Source organism: Echinops telfairi, unplaced genomic scaffold, assembly GCF_000313985.2.
Source record: "Echinops telfairi isolate 266 unplaced genomic scaffold, ASM31398v2 ScPeMD7_7469;HRSCAF=8507_0, whole genome shotgun sequence".
NCBI classification, from domain to species: domain Eukaryota; kingdom Metazoa; phylum Chordata; class Mammalia; order Afrosoricida; family Tenrecidae; genus Echinops; species Echinops telfairi.
The window spans coordinates 9,521,854-9,539,622 of record NW_022111372.1 but is presented as its reverse complement, the minus strand read 5'-3'; the positions used below and the strand labels follow the sequence as shown (position 1 = coordinate 9,539,622).

Below are 17,769 nucleotides of genomic sequence, written 5' to 3'. Positions count from 1 at the left end.
ACTGCAAGGTCAGTGGTTCAAATTCCTCACCTGCTCTGAGGGAGAAGGATGGAGCCCTCGGCTACTGCAAAGACTGACAGCCTTGGAAACTTCTGTGCAGTCGCTGTCAGTTGGAATTGACTAGATGGTTACAAGGGTAGTTGGTCTGGTTTTCTATTTTAGTAATGACAAATACACTAGCAAGGAGTGGTCAATAGGAGAGATAAGTCATCATCTACAGAAGCTTGGCTTGAACACAAGTGCAAATGTTGATATATAGCAAAAATATTTACTGAGTAATAAAAAGTGTCCAAAAGACAAACAAACAAACAAACAAACAAACAAACAAACAAACTCCTCGCGATCAAGTTGATTCCGAACCATAACAAACCCATAGGACAGAGTAGAATTGCGCCTGTGGGTTTTCAGCATTGCAATTCTTTACAGGAGAAGGAAATCTCTTTCTCAGGAGGATTAGCTGGTGCTTTCAAACCGCTGAGCTTGCTGGTGGCAGCATGATGCGTAACCACTAGTATATACTAGATACTATTTAGTATATACTATACCCTTATAACGCAGAGCGAGATGTTTTCATAACATTTAATTTAAATGTATATATTAATATATATTGATAACTATGAAAGTAAAGAATAAAAACAAAAATAAATTCCTGAAATTAAAAATTTAGGTGTGATAGGGATATACTAAAGGCACTGGTAGTGAGGTGGGCTGCATGTTGAGCTCATAACCAAAGCATCCACAGTTTGAACCCAGCAGTCTCTAGTCGCTTTCTACTCCTCTCCCTTCTTCTTTAAAGGAAGAACTTCGCAGTAGACCCGGCATTTTTCCTCACTGTTCTTTTGGTTTCTCCTGCTCTCAGAAATGAGGACTCTTCTCTTTTCCCCACAGGAAGCATGGATGGTCTCATGCTGCTTATGAGCCTGAGGCCTGAGTCTGTATAAGGTTTAAGTTTATTTTAACACCCTTATTTACCTGTAGATTTTATCATAGAATATTGTATTCCCATTAATTTGGTTTGAATTATTTGGGGATTGAGTATTGAGACAAGGAGGTAGGATGCTACTTCTTGAAAGAGGGCTCCTTCAGAATTCTACAACAGTGATGAAAATGTTCCCTAAAGAATTATCTTATAATTAGATAAATTATGAGGTTGAACCATATGATACGGACATTTTATTGCTCTCTACCTATAACTCAATTTCATCAAAATATTCTAAACCATCAAAAATATGGCTTAGGTTCTGATGTATGCTACAAACAGATGGACCTTGAAACACTGATTGAAATAATTTGTCCCTATAGGAAAACAGTGTTTGATTTTGGTTAGGTGAAATATCGAGGCCAGGAAATTGTATACCACCACAAGTACATAGTAGTTACTTAGCAGGGATGGGATAAAAGGGAAAGGAGACTCATTGTTTAGAGGGCACAGAGCTCAATGAGTTCAAATTGACTCAATTGCAGTGAGGCTCTATTAAATACTTTAAAAATGTTTGTATTAATAATTTTATTGGGAGCTCTTACAGGTATTGTAACAACCCATAATTCAGTTAGATCAAGAATAGTTGTGCAATTGCTGCAATCATCGGTTTTAAAAGTTTTTTCTTCTTCTTGAACTCTTTGATATCAGCTCCTCCGCCCGCCAAAAAAAATGATTAAATGCAGACAAATTATTTTGGGTTAAAAAAAATGATTAAAGCTTTGCAAACACTATAGATTGCTATAAGTTAGAATCAACTCAACCACAGCAGTTTTTTTTTTCTTTTTGTGTGATTAAAATAAACATTTAAATTTAAAAAATAATTAAAATGGATGGGAAATCGGCAATTGCGATGGCTGCACAATGCGATTATCACCATTAATGTCACTGAACTGCATTTGTAAAGATTCAAGAATTGTGAGGTTTTATGACATATATACAGTTTTTAAAAGACTAAATTAAAAAGTAATTTGAAAAGTACATACATATTGGGAATTTTATTTCAGTTTGATCTTTTTAAGTTTTTTAATACTTTTTTTTCCCTTTTCCAATGACGTCTTCAAATCGTGTCCTGTAGGATCACAAGGAGTTGGAAATGACTCAATGGCAGAGAGTTTGTTTTTTGGAGTCATGTGCCAGGCAAAGTCTTAAAAATATTTATCTATGGAAATAATTAGTTTCAAATTTTCATCTTGATTTATATTTTGAGATATATTTTCCAAATTATGGCTCAAAACACTATATGTCAAACCAACTAATCAGTGTACCAAACCTTACATAGAATTGTTATCAGTTTACATTAAATTGAGGATAGTAGTTTAAGTCCTTCTGTGGACATAAATGATTGACTCTTATGGAATTGAAGCTAGATTTTGCATTTTAAGCTATTCTCAAAGCAAATCTAATCTCGTGCTACTTTCTTGAATCACAAAGATAAGGACACAAGGTACCCTGCAACTGTGTTTACTTCATCCTATGTGTAATATTTTATGGAATCTGTGGGCATCATAATTTATTTAGAATAAGAAAAATAAGGTACCTTTCACTTAAAAATATGCAATATGCATCTAGCTCGGAAACAACAAAGTCCACAGAGAAGAAGCACAAGAGCCTGTGTGAACACGAAGTGTTGAAGGAAACAGGCAGCAGACACCAAAGAACAAAAACCATTATTGTGTGACCACCTTCCACACATAAACGCTGAAGACGAATGTGTGCATAAGTAAGTGTGGTGAAGAAGGCTGATGGATCCCGGCTATCGAGATCTATAGCGTCTGGGGACTTGAAGGCTTGAAAGTAAACAAGCGGCCAGCTAGCCCAGAAGCAACAAAGCCCACATGGAAGCAGCACACCAACATGTGTGATCATGAAGGGCCAAAGGGACCAGGCATTAAATACCAAAGGTGGGGAGAAAAGTCATATCCTTGTCAATGAGGGTGGCGTGTGATGGAGACCCAATGCCCAACTCTAGACAATTGGACATACCTTCCAGAGGGGTAGTGGGGAGATGAGTCACTTAGGGTACAGTATAGCAATAATGAAACCCACAACCTTCCTTTGGTTCTTAAATGCTTCCTCCCCCCAACTACCAGGACCCCAATTCTGCCTTGCAGACCTGGTTAGACCAGATGAAGCACAGCGGGACAGATGGGAATCAGAAACGCAGGGAATCTAGGACAGATGAACCTCTCAGGACCAGGGGTGACAGTGGCGATACCAGGAGGGAAAGGGGATGAAGAAAGGGGGAATGGATCACAGGGAGCTATGTATAACCTACTCTCTGGGGGACGGGCAGCAGGGGGGTGGGTGAAGGGAGACGCCGGGCAGTGTAATATGATACAATAATAATTTATGAATTATTAAGGGTGCATGGGGGAGAAGGGAGGAGGAAGGAGAGGGGAAGGGGAAAAAAAGGAAAATGAGCTGATTCCGGGAACCCAAGAGGCAAGTGAATTTTGGGAATAATGAGGGCAACAAATGTATAGATGTGTTTTATACAATTGATCTATGTATTGTGATGAATTGTATGAGCCCCAATAAATTGATTTTTTAAAAAAATATATGCAATATGAAAAAAGATTTTTTTAAAAATTAATTGGATGTTTGCAATATGCTGATCACTTTGAAATGTATTTTATAGAATATATTCCTCAATGTTCCTATATCCATAAGTGAAATAAATATTATTATTTAAGTTTTAAGATAAATAAAATGTTATTGAACAAATGCAAGTAATATTGTAAAAATGAAGCTGATTTTTAAATGTAGATTTTCTTGCTTCAGGCTCAAGTTATCTCCTTCATAAAATTGCTAAAATTTTGGCTCTTGAAGAAAGTAGCAGAATCCATGTCACATTGTTTTTGCCATCAACAACAATGTGACATGGATCTCAAAATATTTGAGGGAACTGTCATGAAAAACAATGAATTATGTTTAGTTAAGTAAATTTTGGTTTAATAAATTTTTGTAACAGATAAAACAAATCCTAAAATAAAATACTGTGTTCTGTAAGAAGGAATAATCTTTATTTAGCAAAGTAGAACTAGATGAGTATTTTTCACAGCTACCATGGAAATAATGTCTATAAGTGTTATAGGGCAGCACGGGCAGTAGATCCTAGAAGAAACTAGGTGGAGAATTTTGGTTACACAATGACTCATTATTGATAACTTTACATTTAAACCATATTTTAATTCTGGACATATATATTAGATAATGCCAATTTAAATGAAAGGTAAAAGCTAAGTTGCAGAAAATGTCTTTTAGGAAATTTAAAGTAAATGGGAAAATAATTAGGAAATGCCGAGTTAGGAATACTAAGGTATAATAAAGGCTTAAGGGCATGGCACTAATTACTCTTGAGTAATTAAAGAAAAGTGTCAAATTGAAATGTGAAAACTATCCCTTGAAAGTTTATAACTCTAAATTTTTCTTTTGTTTTTGAAAAAAAGAATTACAGAAACTGAACTTGTTTCAGGCATGGTAATTATAAAATATCAAATGCATTATGATGTTCTGCAAAGAAATTGTAATGCAAATTATTCTGAATCACCAGAATACTACAATTATCATTAAAATTTTATGAACTTCATATTTAATTTGAATATATGAAGTACATATGTCAAAGTACAACTATTATGAATATTAATATGCTTTCTTTAAAAGGCCAACATTTAGAAGAAAATGGTGTGAAAGAAGTGCTATATATATGAACACATTTTTTCAATAGATAAATTTTAAATTAGCAGAGTGATGACTTTATATTTCTAATCTATGAAATTAATGTGATGTTTTACAAAATAACATGAGAAGTTGTAGAAGAAAGTAGATTTTAGATTAATTCATATTTTCCATCAACCAATTTTGGTAAATCAGAGGTTCTGATAATCTTTGAAAGTGTGTTAGACATGAAGAAACCATATCTAAATTAATGCAGAAGTTTGAAGATAGACCTTCTTTAATATTAAGTAAATGAAAACAATAGAAAGGCTTAATCTTATAATCTTTAAATGTGAATTTAAAATTGTAACTCAAATTTCAAATTGTAACTAATGCACTACTTTGTTCCTTTTGATTTCCCTTTTTAATCTACACACTTAGTGTTATATGAATAGTAATATTTATGAAACATATTCCCAGTCTACCTTGCTTTAGTAATAATGACAATTCCTGGTGTGGCATGAAGCATATGGTAATATTTAATTAATTGCTAAGTAACTCAAATGCATTTTGGTGAAATTTCACCAACTTACACAGGAATGACCTTTGCCAAAACACTGTATTTTGCTACTTTGTATTTATTAATCTTTTTTATACTATGTTATATGAAGAAAGAAATTTGTGCTGATGCAAAAAGTTATTCCTTAAAAGAAAAATGTACAGTGATAACAGCCAGATTTGTGAATTATAATTTGTTCGAACTTCACAGCAGTGTGTTTAAATAATGCAATTACATATTGTATACATATAGTGAATATCAAAAGTCCATGAAAGCAGACTGAGCAATAATATCAATGATCTAAGGCTGCATACGACCAAATGAAAACAACTTTAACAAGTTACCTCTGTGGCGATATTTTTAAGTCGACCCTTTAGTCGAACTACATTTTAAAAATCAAGTGATTTATTTCGGTTCTATAATTGCTTAATAGGTTGGATTCCTGGGTTAAATGTATTATTATTCAAAAGTAATGGATATTCTATGATAGTGCATAGATACTCTTACCTGATCTCCTTCAGAAAAGGTGATTCCATCCACCGCTCTTTTCCAAGTGATTTCTGGAAGAGGCTCCCCTTCTGCTTCACAGATGAGTGTGACTTGACCATTTTCATATATAGTCTCATTTTTAAGCTGTATTATGTGAGGCTGCACTGTAAAAAATATATATATTACTGAGTCTGCATTGGAGAAAAACATTCATATTACTCCACCTCCAGATTCTTAAATATGAGTTCTCCTTGATTTCTTTTAAACATCATCTGAGCATGCTCCTTCTGAAAACTGTTTCAATCCGATGCTATTATAAATAGCAGCCTTTCCTTTGTCCCATCCTAGTGACATTCAATCAGTTGCATTTCTTTCTCAGATCTACTTGGAGAAATCATAATTTTAATTGCTACCCTATGTTTTACTTACAAAATTCCATTTATTTTTATGTTTAAGATATTTGGTATGACCATTTATATTCTGTTTCTGAAATGTCAGAATTATAAGCTTTATGGATATATGTTTTTCGAAATGCCTTCAATACAGTAGCTATGGAATCTATCACCTGAATGAGAGTCCATGAAGGTGTTACCATTCATCTTATGGTTCTTATATGTGGTACCTCCCAATCATGAACCATCAACACTGGTTCTCCTCAGCCCTCATTTCTTTCCCTCTTCTCTGTCATGAAACCATTTTCTTAACACTTTTAAAAAGTGAGAAACCTGACTAGAACGGTTAACCCCTTGTGAGTTGATTACCGGCCCACCCTCCCATCCTGGTTGGACCTAATCTGGTTTTCAATATTTTCTGTATTTGATTTGGTTTGGTTTTTGTTTGCTCGTATTAAGGCTTATCTTAGATACATCATGACATTGGTATACACCCTCTTGAATTTGTGCTATATGTTTTTCTGTTTCCTGGTACAAGATTGATGAACCCACAGGGACAGCAAGTAGAATAAGGGTTTTGGTGGGGTGTGGGTACAGTGTTGGTAGGGGGGAAGTGGGGGGGGGTTAAAAGGGAGATGATGTCAAGGAGTTCTGGAAGGAAAATAATGTTCTGAAAAATGATTGTGGTGGCAATTGTACAATACTGCTTGATGTGATTGAACTATGGAATAATATGATACATGAAAACACAAAAAAACATATTTTTGTAATAAATAAATAAATGAAGGAAGCATAGTAAATGTTTTCAGTAAGTGTATATTGTGCTAAACTTGCCAAAAAGAATAATATTATAAAGCACAAGTGATGTGCTGCAAACACAATGGAAGCTAAATCGATAATTATATTTTTCTAGTTCTGTACTCCCTGCAATTTTCTCAAAGAAGAAAATTATGGTTCTTGGTAAAGATAGAGGATATTTATATTGCATTTCCTTTCAATAAATGAAAAAATATGCTTTAATTATAGTCACCGGTCAGGATTTCCTAATTATAAGTATATGCTTAGGTTATTTGAAAGGAAAATTGATCCCAACATTCAAAATTTAAATATTTGAGAATATCAACATTCATATATAGAATAAAAATATCACAATCTACTGTGTGTATTTTAAAAGAAGTTTCTTCCAGCCTCCATTATATATCATACAATATATTTTTTAACTTCATATATTTAGCTTCTTGTAATTTTCAAAATAATCCTATCAGGTGAATTAAATTTTTAAGCATGTATTTATATAGAAAAATCTGTTTAATTGTGAAAAGTCAAAACAGTTTGTAAAATGGGTAGAGTAAGATTTGACTCGGGTATACTTGCAGACTTCACATTTTTAACCACTCTGCTATAATACTTACCAAAAACTTGGAGGAATGCATGTTTTTCATCTTCTCCTGCCTTATTTGTGGCCCTGCAGACATAAGGGCCTCCATCACTGTCCATTATTTTTTTGACCGTAAGTTCTGTATTGCTTCCTTTCAATAGATATTTTTCATTTTCTTCAAGAAGCTTGCCATTCCTAAGGAAGGAAAAAAAGTTGATCTTCATATATCTGACTTCATGACTGAGATGATAATACTCAACTTACTGGTCTAGAGGCATGAAGCACTTTATGTCTACTGTGATTTGTAACCAAGGTTATATTTCAATCAAAAATCTATTTTTATTGGCCCAGGGGAACCTTAACACAGATATTACAATTGTGTTTGAAAGTTAGTTTGACTATAGAGACAAGAATAAAATGAGCTACATAGAAATCTAACACTAACCTTGGACAAAAATAGTCCATTGGTTTCAATTTGTACTATGTCAACAAAACTATATGCCGTCTGCCAAGTTTAATCCTAGTGCATTGTGAATATTGATGAGTCAATATGCACTATATAACACATATTTATTAAGTTCTGAGGACATCTTTAAAATAATGTCTCTGAAAACATCATAAAAAACTTAAAAATACAATATAAATACAAGTTAAACATATTATATATAAGTATTCTCTATAAAGAATGTTATATGTTTGTCTGAAAATCCAATTGATTGGTCACATTTTGCTAAATATTATAACTTAAATTCAATAGTTACTTGAATAAATAATTCAGCTTTGTTAATATTTGTTAGTTGCTTTCAAGTTGGCTCTGGCTTATGGTGACTTCAAATACCAAAGAATGAAACACAACACAGTTTTCTAACAAATTCACTATTCTTAAATATCTAGTTCCTTTCTCTTGGTTTCCAATTTTTTCATACCAACAATGCATCTATATAGAAGTTTTGATCAATTTCAGACTGAAGATTTTGGTGTTAGCTTGTTGGTTGCTAGGTGCCAGTAAGTCAGTTCTGATCCATGGGGATCCAGTGTACAACAGAATAAAACACTGCCATGGCCTGTGTCTTCTCACAATTGTTCTTAGGACTGAGCCCACTGTTACAGCCAATGTGTCAACCCATCTTGTTGAGGGCCCTCCTCTTTTTGGCTGCCCCTTTATTTTACCAAGCATAATGTCCTTTTTAAGGGACTAGTCTCTCGTGACAACATGCCCAAGCCTCTCTATTGTTTTTCAACGATTTAAAGAGACCTTGTACACCTGACTTACCCAGCGCATTATGTCTTTTGATCTCTTGACGGCTGCTCTCATGAGCACTGACGGTGTATCTGAGCAGGGTAATATGTTCTAGAAGTCCACCTCAGAGGAAGTAGCCACTGACAAACATGCATGGTATGTAAACCGTTTCCAATATGGAAGGACTAATGAATAGAAGACTTTGGTAGAATTATTAAATTTCGTCATCTCTAGCTTTAATGATTGGTGTGAAAACGTGACTAATGATTACATTGACTATAAATCCTTTTACGTATGAAGATATCATATCATAGCACTGTATTTCAACACAGATGTTTTTTGACAAGGAATGTGATAGCATTCTTCATTAATTTGAAATTCCGAGCATATTGATTCAAAATGACCGATACTAGTCCCTTGGAATTCATTAAGGTGTAGTAGTCAAAAGAAACTGAATAAACTTGAGCAGAATGGGAATCTGGAATACTTTGTTGGCTCACTTGGAGCTCGTGCATGGATAAAGATTCAGCTGTGAGAACAGAGCAGGGGATACTGCATTGTTTAAAATCAGAAAAGGTTTACGACAGGGTTGTGCTGATCCTAACTGTTATACACACAGGCTGTACTGACCTCTCACAATACTTATGCAATGTATATGATGAGAAAATAATGAGAGAAGCTGGATTATATGAAGAAGAATGTTGCATCGGAATTATGAAAAGACTCTATAACAGCCTGTGACATGCAAATGCAACAGCCTTGCTTCTTGAAAGTAAGGAGAACTTGATGCACTTGCTGATGAGGATCCGAGAGTTCAGCCTTCGTTATGGAGTACAACTCAATATAAAGAAGACCAACAAGCCTCACACCTGGACCAATGGGTAACATCATGAAAAATGGAGAACAAAGTTGAAGTTCACAAGGATTTTGTCTTGCTTGGATACACAATCAATGCTCATGGAAGCAAAAGTCACGAGTTCTAAAGATGTGTTGCATTGGGTAAATCTACTGCACAAGACTACTTTAGAGTGTTGAAAAGCAAAGATATTACTTTGAGGACTAAGTTGTCCCTGACCCAAGCCATTGCATTTCCCATTGCTTCATATACGTGTGAAAGTTGGACATTTGAAAGAAGAAGATGGAAAAAGAATTGATACATTTGAATTGTGGTGCTGAAAATTAATATTGAAAGTACCATGAATTGCTGAAAGAACAGACTGATTTGTTTTGGAAGAAATATGTCTAGAGTACCCCTTAGAGGCAAGGATGGTGAGACTTTGTCTTACATCCTTTGGACATGTGGTCATGAGAGTTCAGTGCTTGTAGACAGACACCATGTTAGGTAAGGTCGAGGCTGGAGAAGGAGAGGAAGGTTCGTAAGGAGATGGATTGACACTGTGACCGCAACAAAGAGCTCAGGCATAGGAACCATTTTGAGGGTGTTGCATAATGGTGCAGTGTTTCATTCTGCTGGGCAAGGGTCACTATGCGTAGGAGCTGATTCGATGGCACCTCACAACAACAACAGCAGCAGTTTCCCTAAATTCATACTTTGTACATTTCACATTTCAATTATGAATAGCTAGTCCTAGTTTTTTGAGTTCTGCCACATCAGCAAGGATATATTCCATCCACTCCATTATCATTGATTGTACTTGGAGAAGGCTGCTTTTCCTCAGTTACATTGTGAAAGCCTTCCATCCTGAGGGCTCATCATCTGGCCCTGTGTCTGACAGTACCCTGCTGCTGTTCATAAAGTTTCAGTGGTTAAGCCCTCCAAACTGGATGGCCTATGTCCTCTATGTAGTCTGGTCTCGGTCGGGAAGTTCTACTGGGACCTGTTTACCTTGAGGGATGCTGCTGGTACTTGAAATGGTGGTGACATAGTTTCCAGTATCACAGCAGCAAGGAAGTGGTGAAAGATGACAAAAGAACAGATATATTGTGTACAAATGTGTATATTAAAACTAAAACTTCCCTTTAATATTAGTTTTATTGATAGATGTCACTACAATATACTCTGATTCTCCAATTACGTATTTCATACCTAGAAACTAGTATAAGTTAAATTTTAGTAAATAATTATTAACCTATTCTAGTGATGTAACTAATGTCATATGTAGATATGGAGATGAAAAATATACATATTCAAAATTTTCATCATGTAGGTCTCTGAAATTTCTTAATACATGTCTACACTATAATTATAGTTATTGTACTTCCACCTACATATACAGAATAATTTGGTATTATAAAATTTGTTTTAAAAAATGAGCTGAAAGGTAGTTTCTTTGTGAATATAAAATTGTTAAAGTAAGATCCTAGAAAATTCTTACTTTTAATGAATGAGCCAAGTGCTTTTCCATGCTTCAATTACATCTAATACTAACTGACAAGAATATATTGATTGATAAGTATCTAAACTAGTAAACTAGTCATCTCTAAGAGATACAGTAACTATCTGGGAGAATATCTTAATATTTGATGAGTGCATTTCTTACAAAGTAGTAACAGGATTTCACAAATACGTTTGCTAAGATAACTTTTAAAAACTTGTTTTGAAAATGTCCTATTTGTTGCTATCTGTTATATTACATGGATAAAAAAGTTTGTAACTTGAAGATAACTTCAAAAAATCAGATATTAATGTCAAAATAAATTTTGAGTTTCAATTTTTTCCTAAAAATATTGACAATAATGTATAGTTAAATCTGTATTGTGAATACTTTTCCCACTTGACGTATTTTACTTTTTTTTAAGTTTTCATTACTCTTCCATTGTATGGCTTTCAATATTAAAGGTGATTCTAATATAGATTTATCTAAGGCTTGTATAGTAGAGTGCATTAATAAGCAGTAAATATTTACAAGATTATCCATTCTTCAGCAATTAGTGCATTTGCATATTGCAAGGGAAATTTTTATAGCAGCTTAACTTTAATTGAAGTTGAATAAAATATTTAAAATTCTAAAACAATATATCAAAAATGAGCTACTAACAACTTTTTAAACAAATATTTTATTCATTTCCTACGATAATTTTTAAAATCACATTAAATGAATATCGATGTATCTAATTACTTGTACTACCCCACCACCAACTGCTATTGACTTAAATTTTATTCATAGAGATGCCACATAGAGTTTTTGAGTCTTCGTAAATCTTTACGGGATGAAAGACCTCTATTTTCTCCTGGTGATCAAATGGTGTGTTTGAACCCATAAGCTTGCACGTTAGCAGTGCAACACTCACTCAATAGAGCCATCAGGGCTCCTTGAATATATACTACAGGCATATCTCATTTTATTGTGCTTTTCTTTATTGTGCTCAACAGATAATATGCAAGGTGTTTCTCCAAATTGAAAGTCTGTGACAATCCTGTGTAAAACATGTCTATCGATGTCATTTTTAGACAGTCTATGCTCAATATGACTTTTCTATGTCATATTTTTATAATTCTCATAGTAATTCAAACTTTTCTATAGTTCTATTACATAGTTAATAGAATACAGTATAATATAAACACAACTTTTATATGTACTAGGACACCAAAACATTTGTGTACATTACTTTATTGTGATATTCACTCGATTGTAATGATCTGAACCTGAGCCTGCAACAGCTCTGAGATATGCCTATATAGTTAGTCATCTGGGCTACTGTATACAGAAGGCAGTGTTGCCATTAATTCTAGAGCTTATTCTTCCATTTACTCTGTAGTAATACTAATAAAATGACTTAATTAATCATAGGGATTTGGACTTTTTCTAGGCCTGAAAGATGCCCTAGTAGATGGATAATTAGAACAATGAAGGTACCCTTTAACTAAGAAAGTTATGGTGAAATTATATAATGAACTTTTTTAGGAATTTAATCAAATTCGCTTAACTGAAATGAAAAACATTACATTTTTACTGAAATTCAATATAAATGCATTGTTTTGTGCAAAAATTATAAGACACCAGTATATGATTCCATGAATCTTGTGAAGCAAACCAAATGATTCCCTGGGGTACAGGAAGAGAGTGTGGAGGATGGGGAAATCGATACAAAGATGACTGTACAAGCTCACTCTAAGGGAACAAAAAGCAGAATTGTAGGGAAACAGATATACTGGATGGTGTCTGATATCATATAAAAAAGTAACTATATATAAGAATTAGGATTCCTGCGGGTAGGGTTAGAGAAGGAGGAGATAAAGGGGAGTTGACAACAAAGAGTTCAAGAAGACAGAAAATGTTTTGAAAATGATGGTTGCAGTAATTGTACAATTGTACTTGATCTAATTAAATTAGGGACTGTTATAATATCTGTCCGAGCTTCTAATAAAATGAGTGTAAAAACGCCAATGGTGGGTAACTTACCTGTACCAACTGATGGTGGGTTCCGGGGAGCCAGAGGCCCTGCAGGATAGTGTCATCTCCTCTCCTCTCTCTGCCGTTGCATTGAAGGATTTCTGTGGCATTGTGATTGCTGGTGGCACTGCAGAACAAAGAATTACATAGTAACTAGACATGAAAAGTATCCTCATTATCACTATTGGAATTTTCCCTCTAAGATTGTTTTATGCTGAGTTTTAAATATTATTATTAGCTTCTGCATTATATCAATATAACAGATTTAGTTTTGAATAAAATGAATCTGAGTAAACATTGAACCAAATATTTTATGAATATGAATTGGCATCCAAAAGTTTGTGGATAAATGAAACTGGAAGACAACAGAATTTTTTCACCATGATTTTGAAGCTTCCTGAACTATCATCTATTTATGTAACTACCTTTCTATCCATTCAGCACTCACCCATCTCTCTCGCTCTATCTACACACACACACACACACACACACACACACAATCTATCTTTATTTCTTTACTTATCTCTCATTTCATCATCCATTCATTCAGCTATCGTCTATCTAGCTACCATCTAACCATCTAGTCATAAACTTACATGAAATATATCTCACAAAAATTTGGACAATACCACTTTGGCTAATATAAATACAGAAATATATTTGGGCATAAATACATTTCCTATTTAGGTTCTCATTGGAATGTGTAATTCTATAAGCATTCATTCACTATTCAAGACAGGGATTTCAAGCTAAGGGTCAAACCACAATGTTCTTACTGATTAACTACACTTAATTTCTTCAAACAACCATAGAAAATTTTATGAAGAGAAACTGCTTAAGTCAGAGAGTATGAAAATAGATTTTTTATGAACAATTCAATTTTAGAATTAACTTTCTCAATTTCTAACTAATTACATTGCAAAACTGTACTTCATGCACATTTTGGTGATGCTGAGAGTATTCCTAAAATGCACTCTTTGCAATTAACAAATTGATAATATCCGTAACAGAGCTATATTTCAAAGTTATGCATACAGTTTATGAAATTTCAAGATTTTAAGTAGAAATTTGTAAAATATTATTTTTAATATTATATTAACAGATTTACATTTACATGTCCTCAACAACATGACCACACATTTAGAATTATTATGATTAAAATAGTATCTCTACAGTAGCATTCAGGTAATCATTGCTGATATATTATCCTCATTGATTGTGAGGAGGCAAAATAATATATTTCTTTATAATTAAACAAAATAAATAAACCAACTCACTTTATGAATCTAGATACATGAAGCATGCCATGCTATCTGTAACATAACATAATCCTGACTGATATTTTGTGGAACAGACACTTGCTTTCAAAAGACCATCTCTGCGTTCTGCATGAACTTTCATTTGCCTTCCTCTCTCCTGTTTTTCTTATCTTGTTATGATGGAAAATAATATAATCAACGTGAGTTTTGTTTTGTTTTTAATTATTTTAAAATTGGGCTTCAGGAACACTACTACTATATTTTTTATAAGAATTAAGATTTTTTTAATCCATTAGAGAATTATGATGAAAATTATTTTTTGACACATGAGTGTCTCTATAGCTTAACAATATGAGTAGTAGAAACAAATCTAAGCAGAAAAGAAAAGTTTCCGGTTCTTGCTTTATTACTGGTATTAACAATAGATTATTTCATCTTATCTTAATTGTCTTGTCTATAAAGTGGACTATCAATGCAACATGATCCCTAAGCTTGACTTAAATCTTCACATGTGTATTCTATTATAAGTTGACTCTGATAATTAAATGTCTCACTTACATTATAGGTTAGTATAAATATTACTATTGTATGCTACGGTAATGCTTTACAGAGTAATTCCAGGGTTTCACTGAGGATAAATAGCACCAAAACTTGAGGAATTTTCACTAATTAAAATGGCAATTTACTCAGTGGTTTTCTTAAGCACTGATTTGTATTGCTGACAATTTAAAGTAATAGTACTTCAGTAGTTCTGAATTTCCCATGGAATTGAATAAAATCATTTGAAAGGAAAATACACTTGACTGCCAAAAGAACAAACTTCTAGGAAGTTCGCCTAGAATGCTCCTAAGAGACCGAGATGGGGAGGCTTCTTGTCACATACATTGAACTCATTTATCAGGAGAGGTCAATCCCTGGAGAAGGACAGCATGGATGGTAAAGTGGGAGGGAAATGGAAATGAGGAAGGCCCTCAAGAGCTGTATTGCCACAGTGGTTGTCCCAATTACAATAACAACTGGGAGAAGGTCACAGAATCAGGCGGTGTTTCCTTCTGTCATATGTAGTGTGGCTAGGGTTCAGAATTGACTCAAGGGAAGAAAACAACAACCTTTTACACCAACCAGCACCTTTGATAGTGGATGCAAATTGAGCTTCCTCACACAAGGTCAGCTGTGTGAATTCACCAACCACAGGAAATGTTCACAGCACTGAAAACTGGAAAAGGATAGTTCTACTCTGTCCTAGAAGTTAATCATGAGTTGGAATTGATTTGATGACAGTGCTAAATTGTTTGTTTGTTTTAGCTTTTTACTTTTGTTTTCTTCTTGACACTCCAATCTTATTAATAAAAAATGGTAATTTTAGTGTGAAAATCTTCAATTTACGATTTCTAATAGTGGTTTCATACAATACTTACCCTTTTGTGATTGACTTATTTTATTCAACACAAATTTCTCTGGTTATTTTATGTTATGAAGTGTTTAAAAGCTTCATTTTTGTTATATAACTTTGACTAATATTCCATTGTGTGTATATGCCATAGTTTTCTCTTTCATTCTTCTTTTTTCTATATATTGGGAAATATTTATTTCTCATTACAAATAAATGAAATTTTGTCTTGAAGCATGGTGTAGCATGGGTAAGTCTTTTTTTAAAAAAAATAATTTTATTGGGAGCTCTTACATCTCTTATTACAATCCATGCATTCACCCAGTGTGTCAAACCCCATTTGCACATATGCCATCATCATAATTTTCAAAGCATTCTCTTCCCACCTGATCCCATGCTATCCTGACCCATTTTGTCCCCCTCCTTCCCCAACCCACCCTCTCTAATGAACCCTTGATACGTTAAAGTTTATTATTTCCATATCTTACATCATCCTCTATCACCCCTCACTCACTTTTCCATTGTTCGTCCCCCTGGGAGGGAGGTGTAGGTTGATCCTTGGGATGGATTCCCTCTTTGTCCCCCCACCATCCCATAATCCTTCGGGTATCTCTACTCTCATTGTTGACGCTGAGGGGTTTATGATGTGATTGAGGTTGTTTACATTTTTTGCTATTGTGAATAATGTTGCAGTGAATATAGATGTGAAAATATCCATTCATATGACAACTCTATCAGATATAGATTAAGTAGCAGGATTGATGGAGCATATTGTATTTCTGGTTCTAATAGTTTAGGAAACATCATATCACTTTCCAGAGTTGTTGTACATGCATGTTGTACATGCCCAGCGGCAGTATATAAGGAATCCAGTCTCTCCATTCTCTACGAGCATTTATTTTCAGATGTTTTTGTATCAACTTTTTGAAACTTATTAATTTGTATTTCTATTATGTTCCAGAAATTTCTCACAGCTACTAAATATCTCTTTAAGTTAAGCAAACCCATAAATATGAAATGAAAGATATCAAAATAAATATAATACTAATAAAATACAAAGATTAATAAAAATTGTGGTAGGGATAGATTATATAATAACTTTTGAATCAGTAGCAAAAAGCAAAATATTGAAACAAAAAATGTCCATACCTGATATTAAAAGTATCATTACAATCACTAAAATATAATGAGAGTGCATTTTTCACACATTATATAACATTGCTTAGTGAGAGCCTGTTATACTGTATTTGTTGGGTGCAACCTATGGGCAAAGTAGAATTACTAAAAGAGTTTTATTCATTTCAATTTTAGCAGAAGCAGATTATCAGATCTTCCTACCATAAAACTACTAATTGAATTTGGACCATTAACCTTTCAGTAACCAGCTGAGAATTTGATGATTGCAAAATTAGGAATTTTTGTGAAGAGCCTTCATAACATTAAAATATTAATTAGTTTTGCTATATAATATTATAAATAATTAATTACACAAAAAATTCTAACTATTGTGCATTGCAAAATGCATTGCTCTTTTATTTATTAAAGGATGATTAGTATAATTAAATTAAAGATTTGCAAGCTTCTCTTTCTGACTTCATGTTGTTCTCATCCCCAAAGACAAGATTACTTGCCCAAATATCAGATATTCACTAATAATATAATTTTAGATTATAAAAAGGAATTTCCTTTATATTACTTAAAATAAATAACTTACATAAGGTGCCAATTTCAGTTTCTTTAGCCTGTAATCTTATTTTTCCCTAAAATACTTTATGATTTTAAAAAATATATCAAAGTTAAATACATGGCTAAAATTATTGTACTATGTAAATATGTTCAAAAATACGAATAAAATTCATAGTAATTCTCAATCTAGTATGTCTTTGAGATAATACTGCCTAGCCTCTGTAAAAATTATAATACTTAGTACATTGCCACTAAAAACTGAAGATTAAATTACTTTCACTAATCAGAAATAAGAGGATTCTTCATTATACTGATAAAAATCATCACCCAAATTTTACAGTTTGTATTAGCAAAACTGTAAATTAGTATTTGTCTTTGAGAT

At 33.4% G+C, this 17,769-nt stretch overlaps 1 protein-coding gene across 2 annotated transcripts in view; it reads right to left on the bottom strand.

Moving 5' to 3' along the window:
- NCAM2 (neural cell adhesion molecule 2) overlaps window positions 1-17,769 on the bottom strand; it is a 590,430-nt gene that overhangs the window by 218,318 nt on the left and 354,343 nt on the right. For both annotated transcript variants that reach the window (XM_004711304.2, XM_045284840.1), the window contains exons 6-8: window positions 13,062-13,179; window positions 7,492-7,652; window positions 5,706-5,851 (exon numbers count right to left, since the gene is read on the bottom strand). In XM_004711304.2, the coding sequence (XP_004711361.1) occupies window positions 5,706-5,851; window positions 7,492-7,652; window positions 13,062-13,179 (425 nt within the window). The remainder of the gene's footprint in view (window positions 1-5,705; window positions 5,852-7,491; window positions 7,653-13,061; window positions 13,180-17,769) is intronic.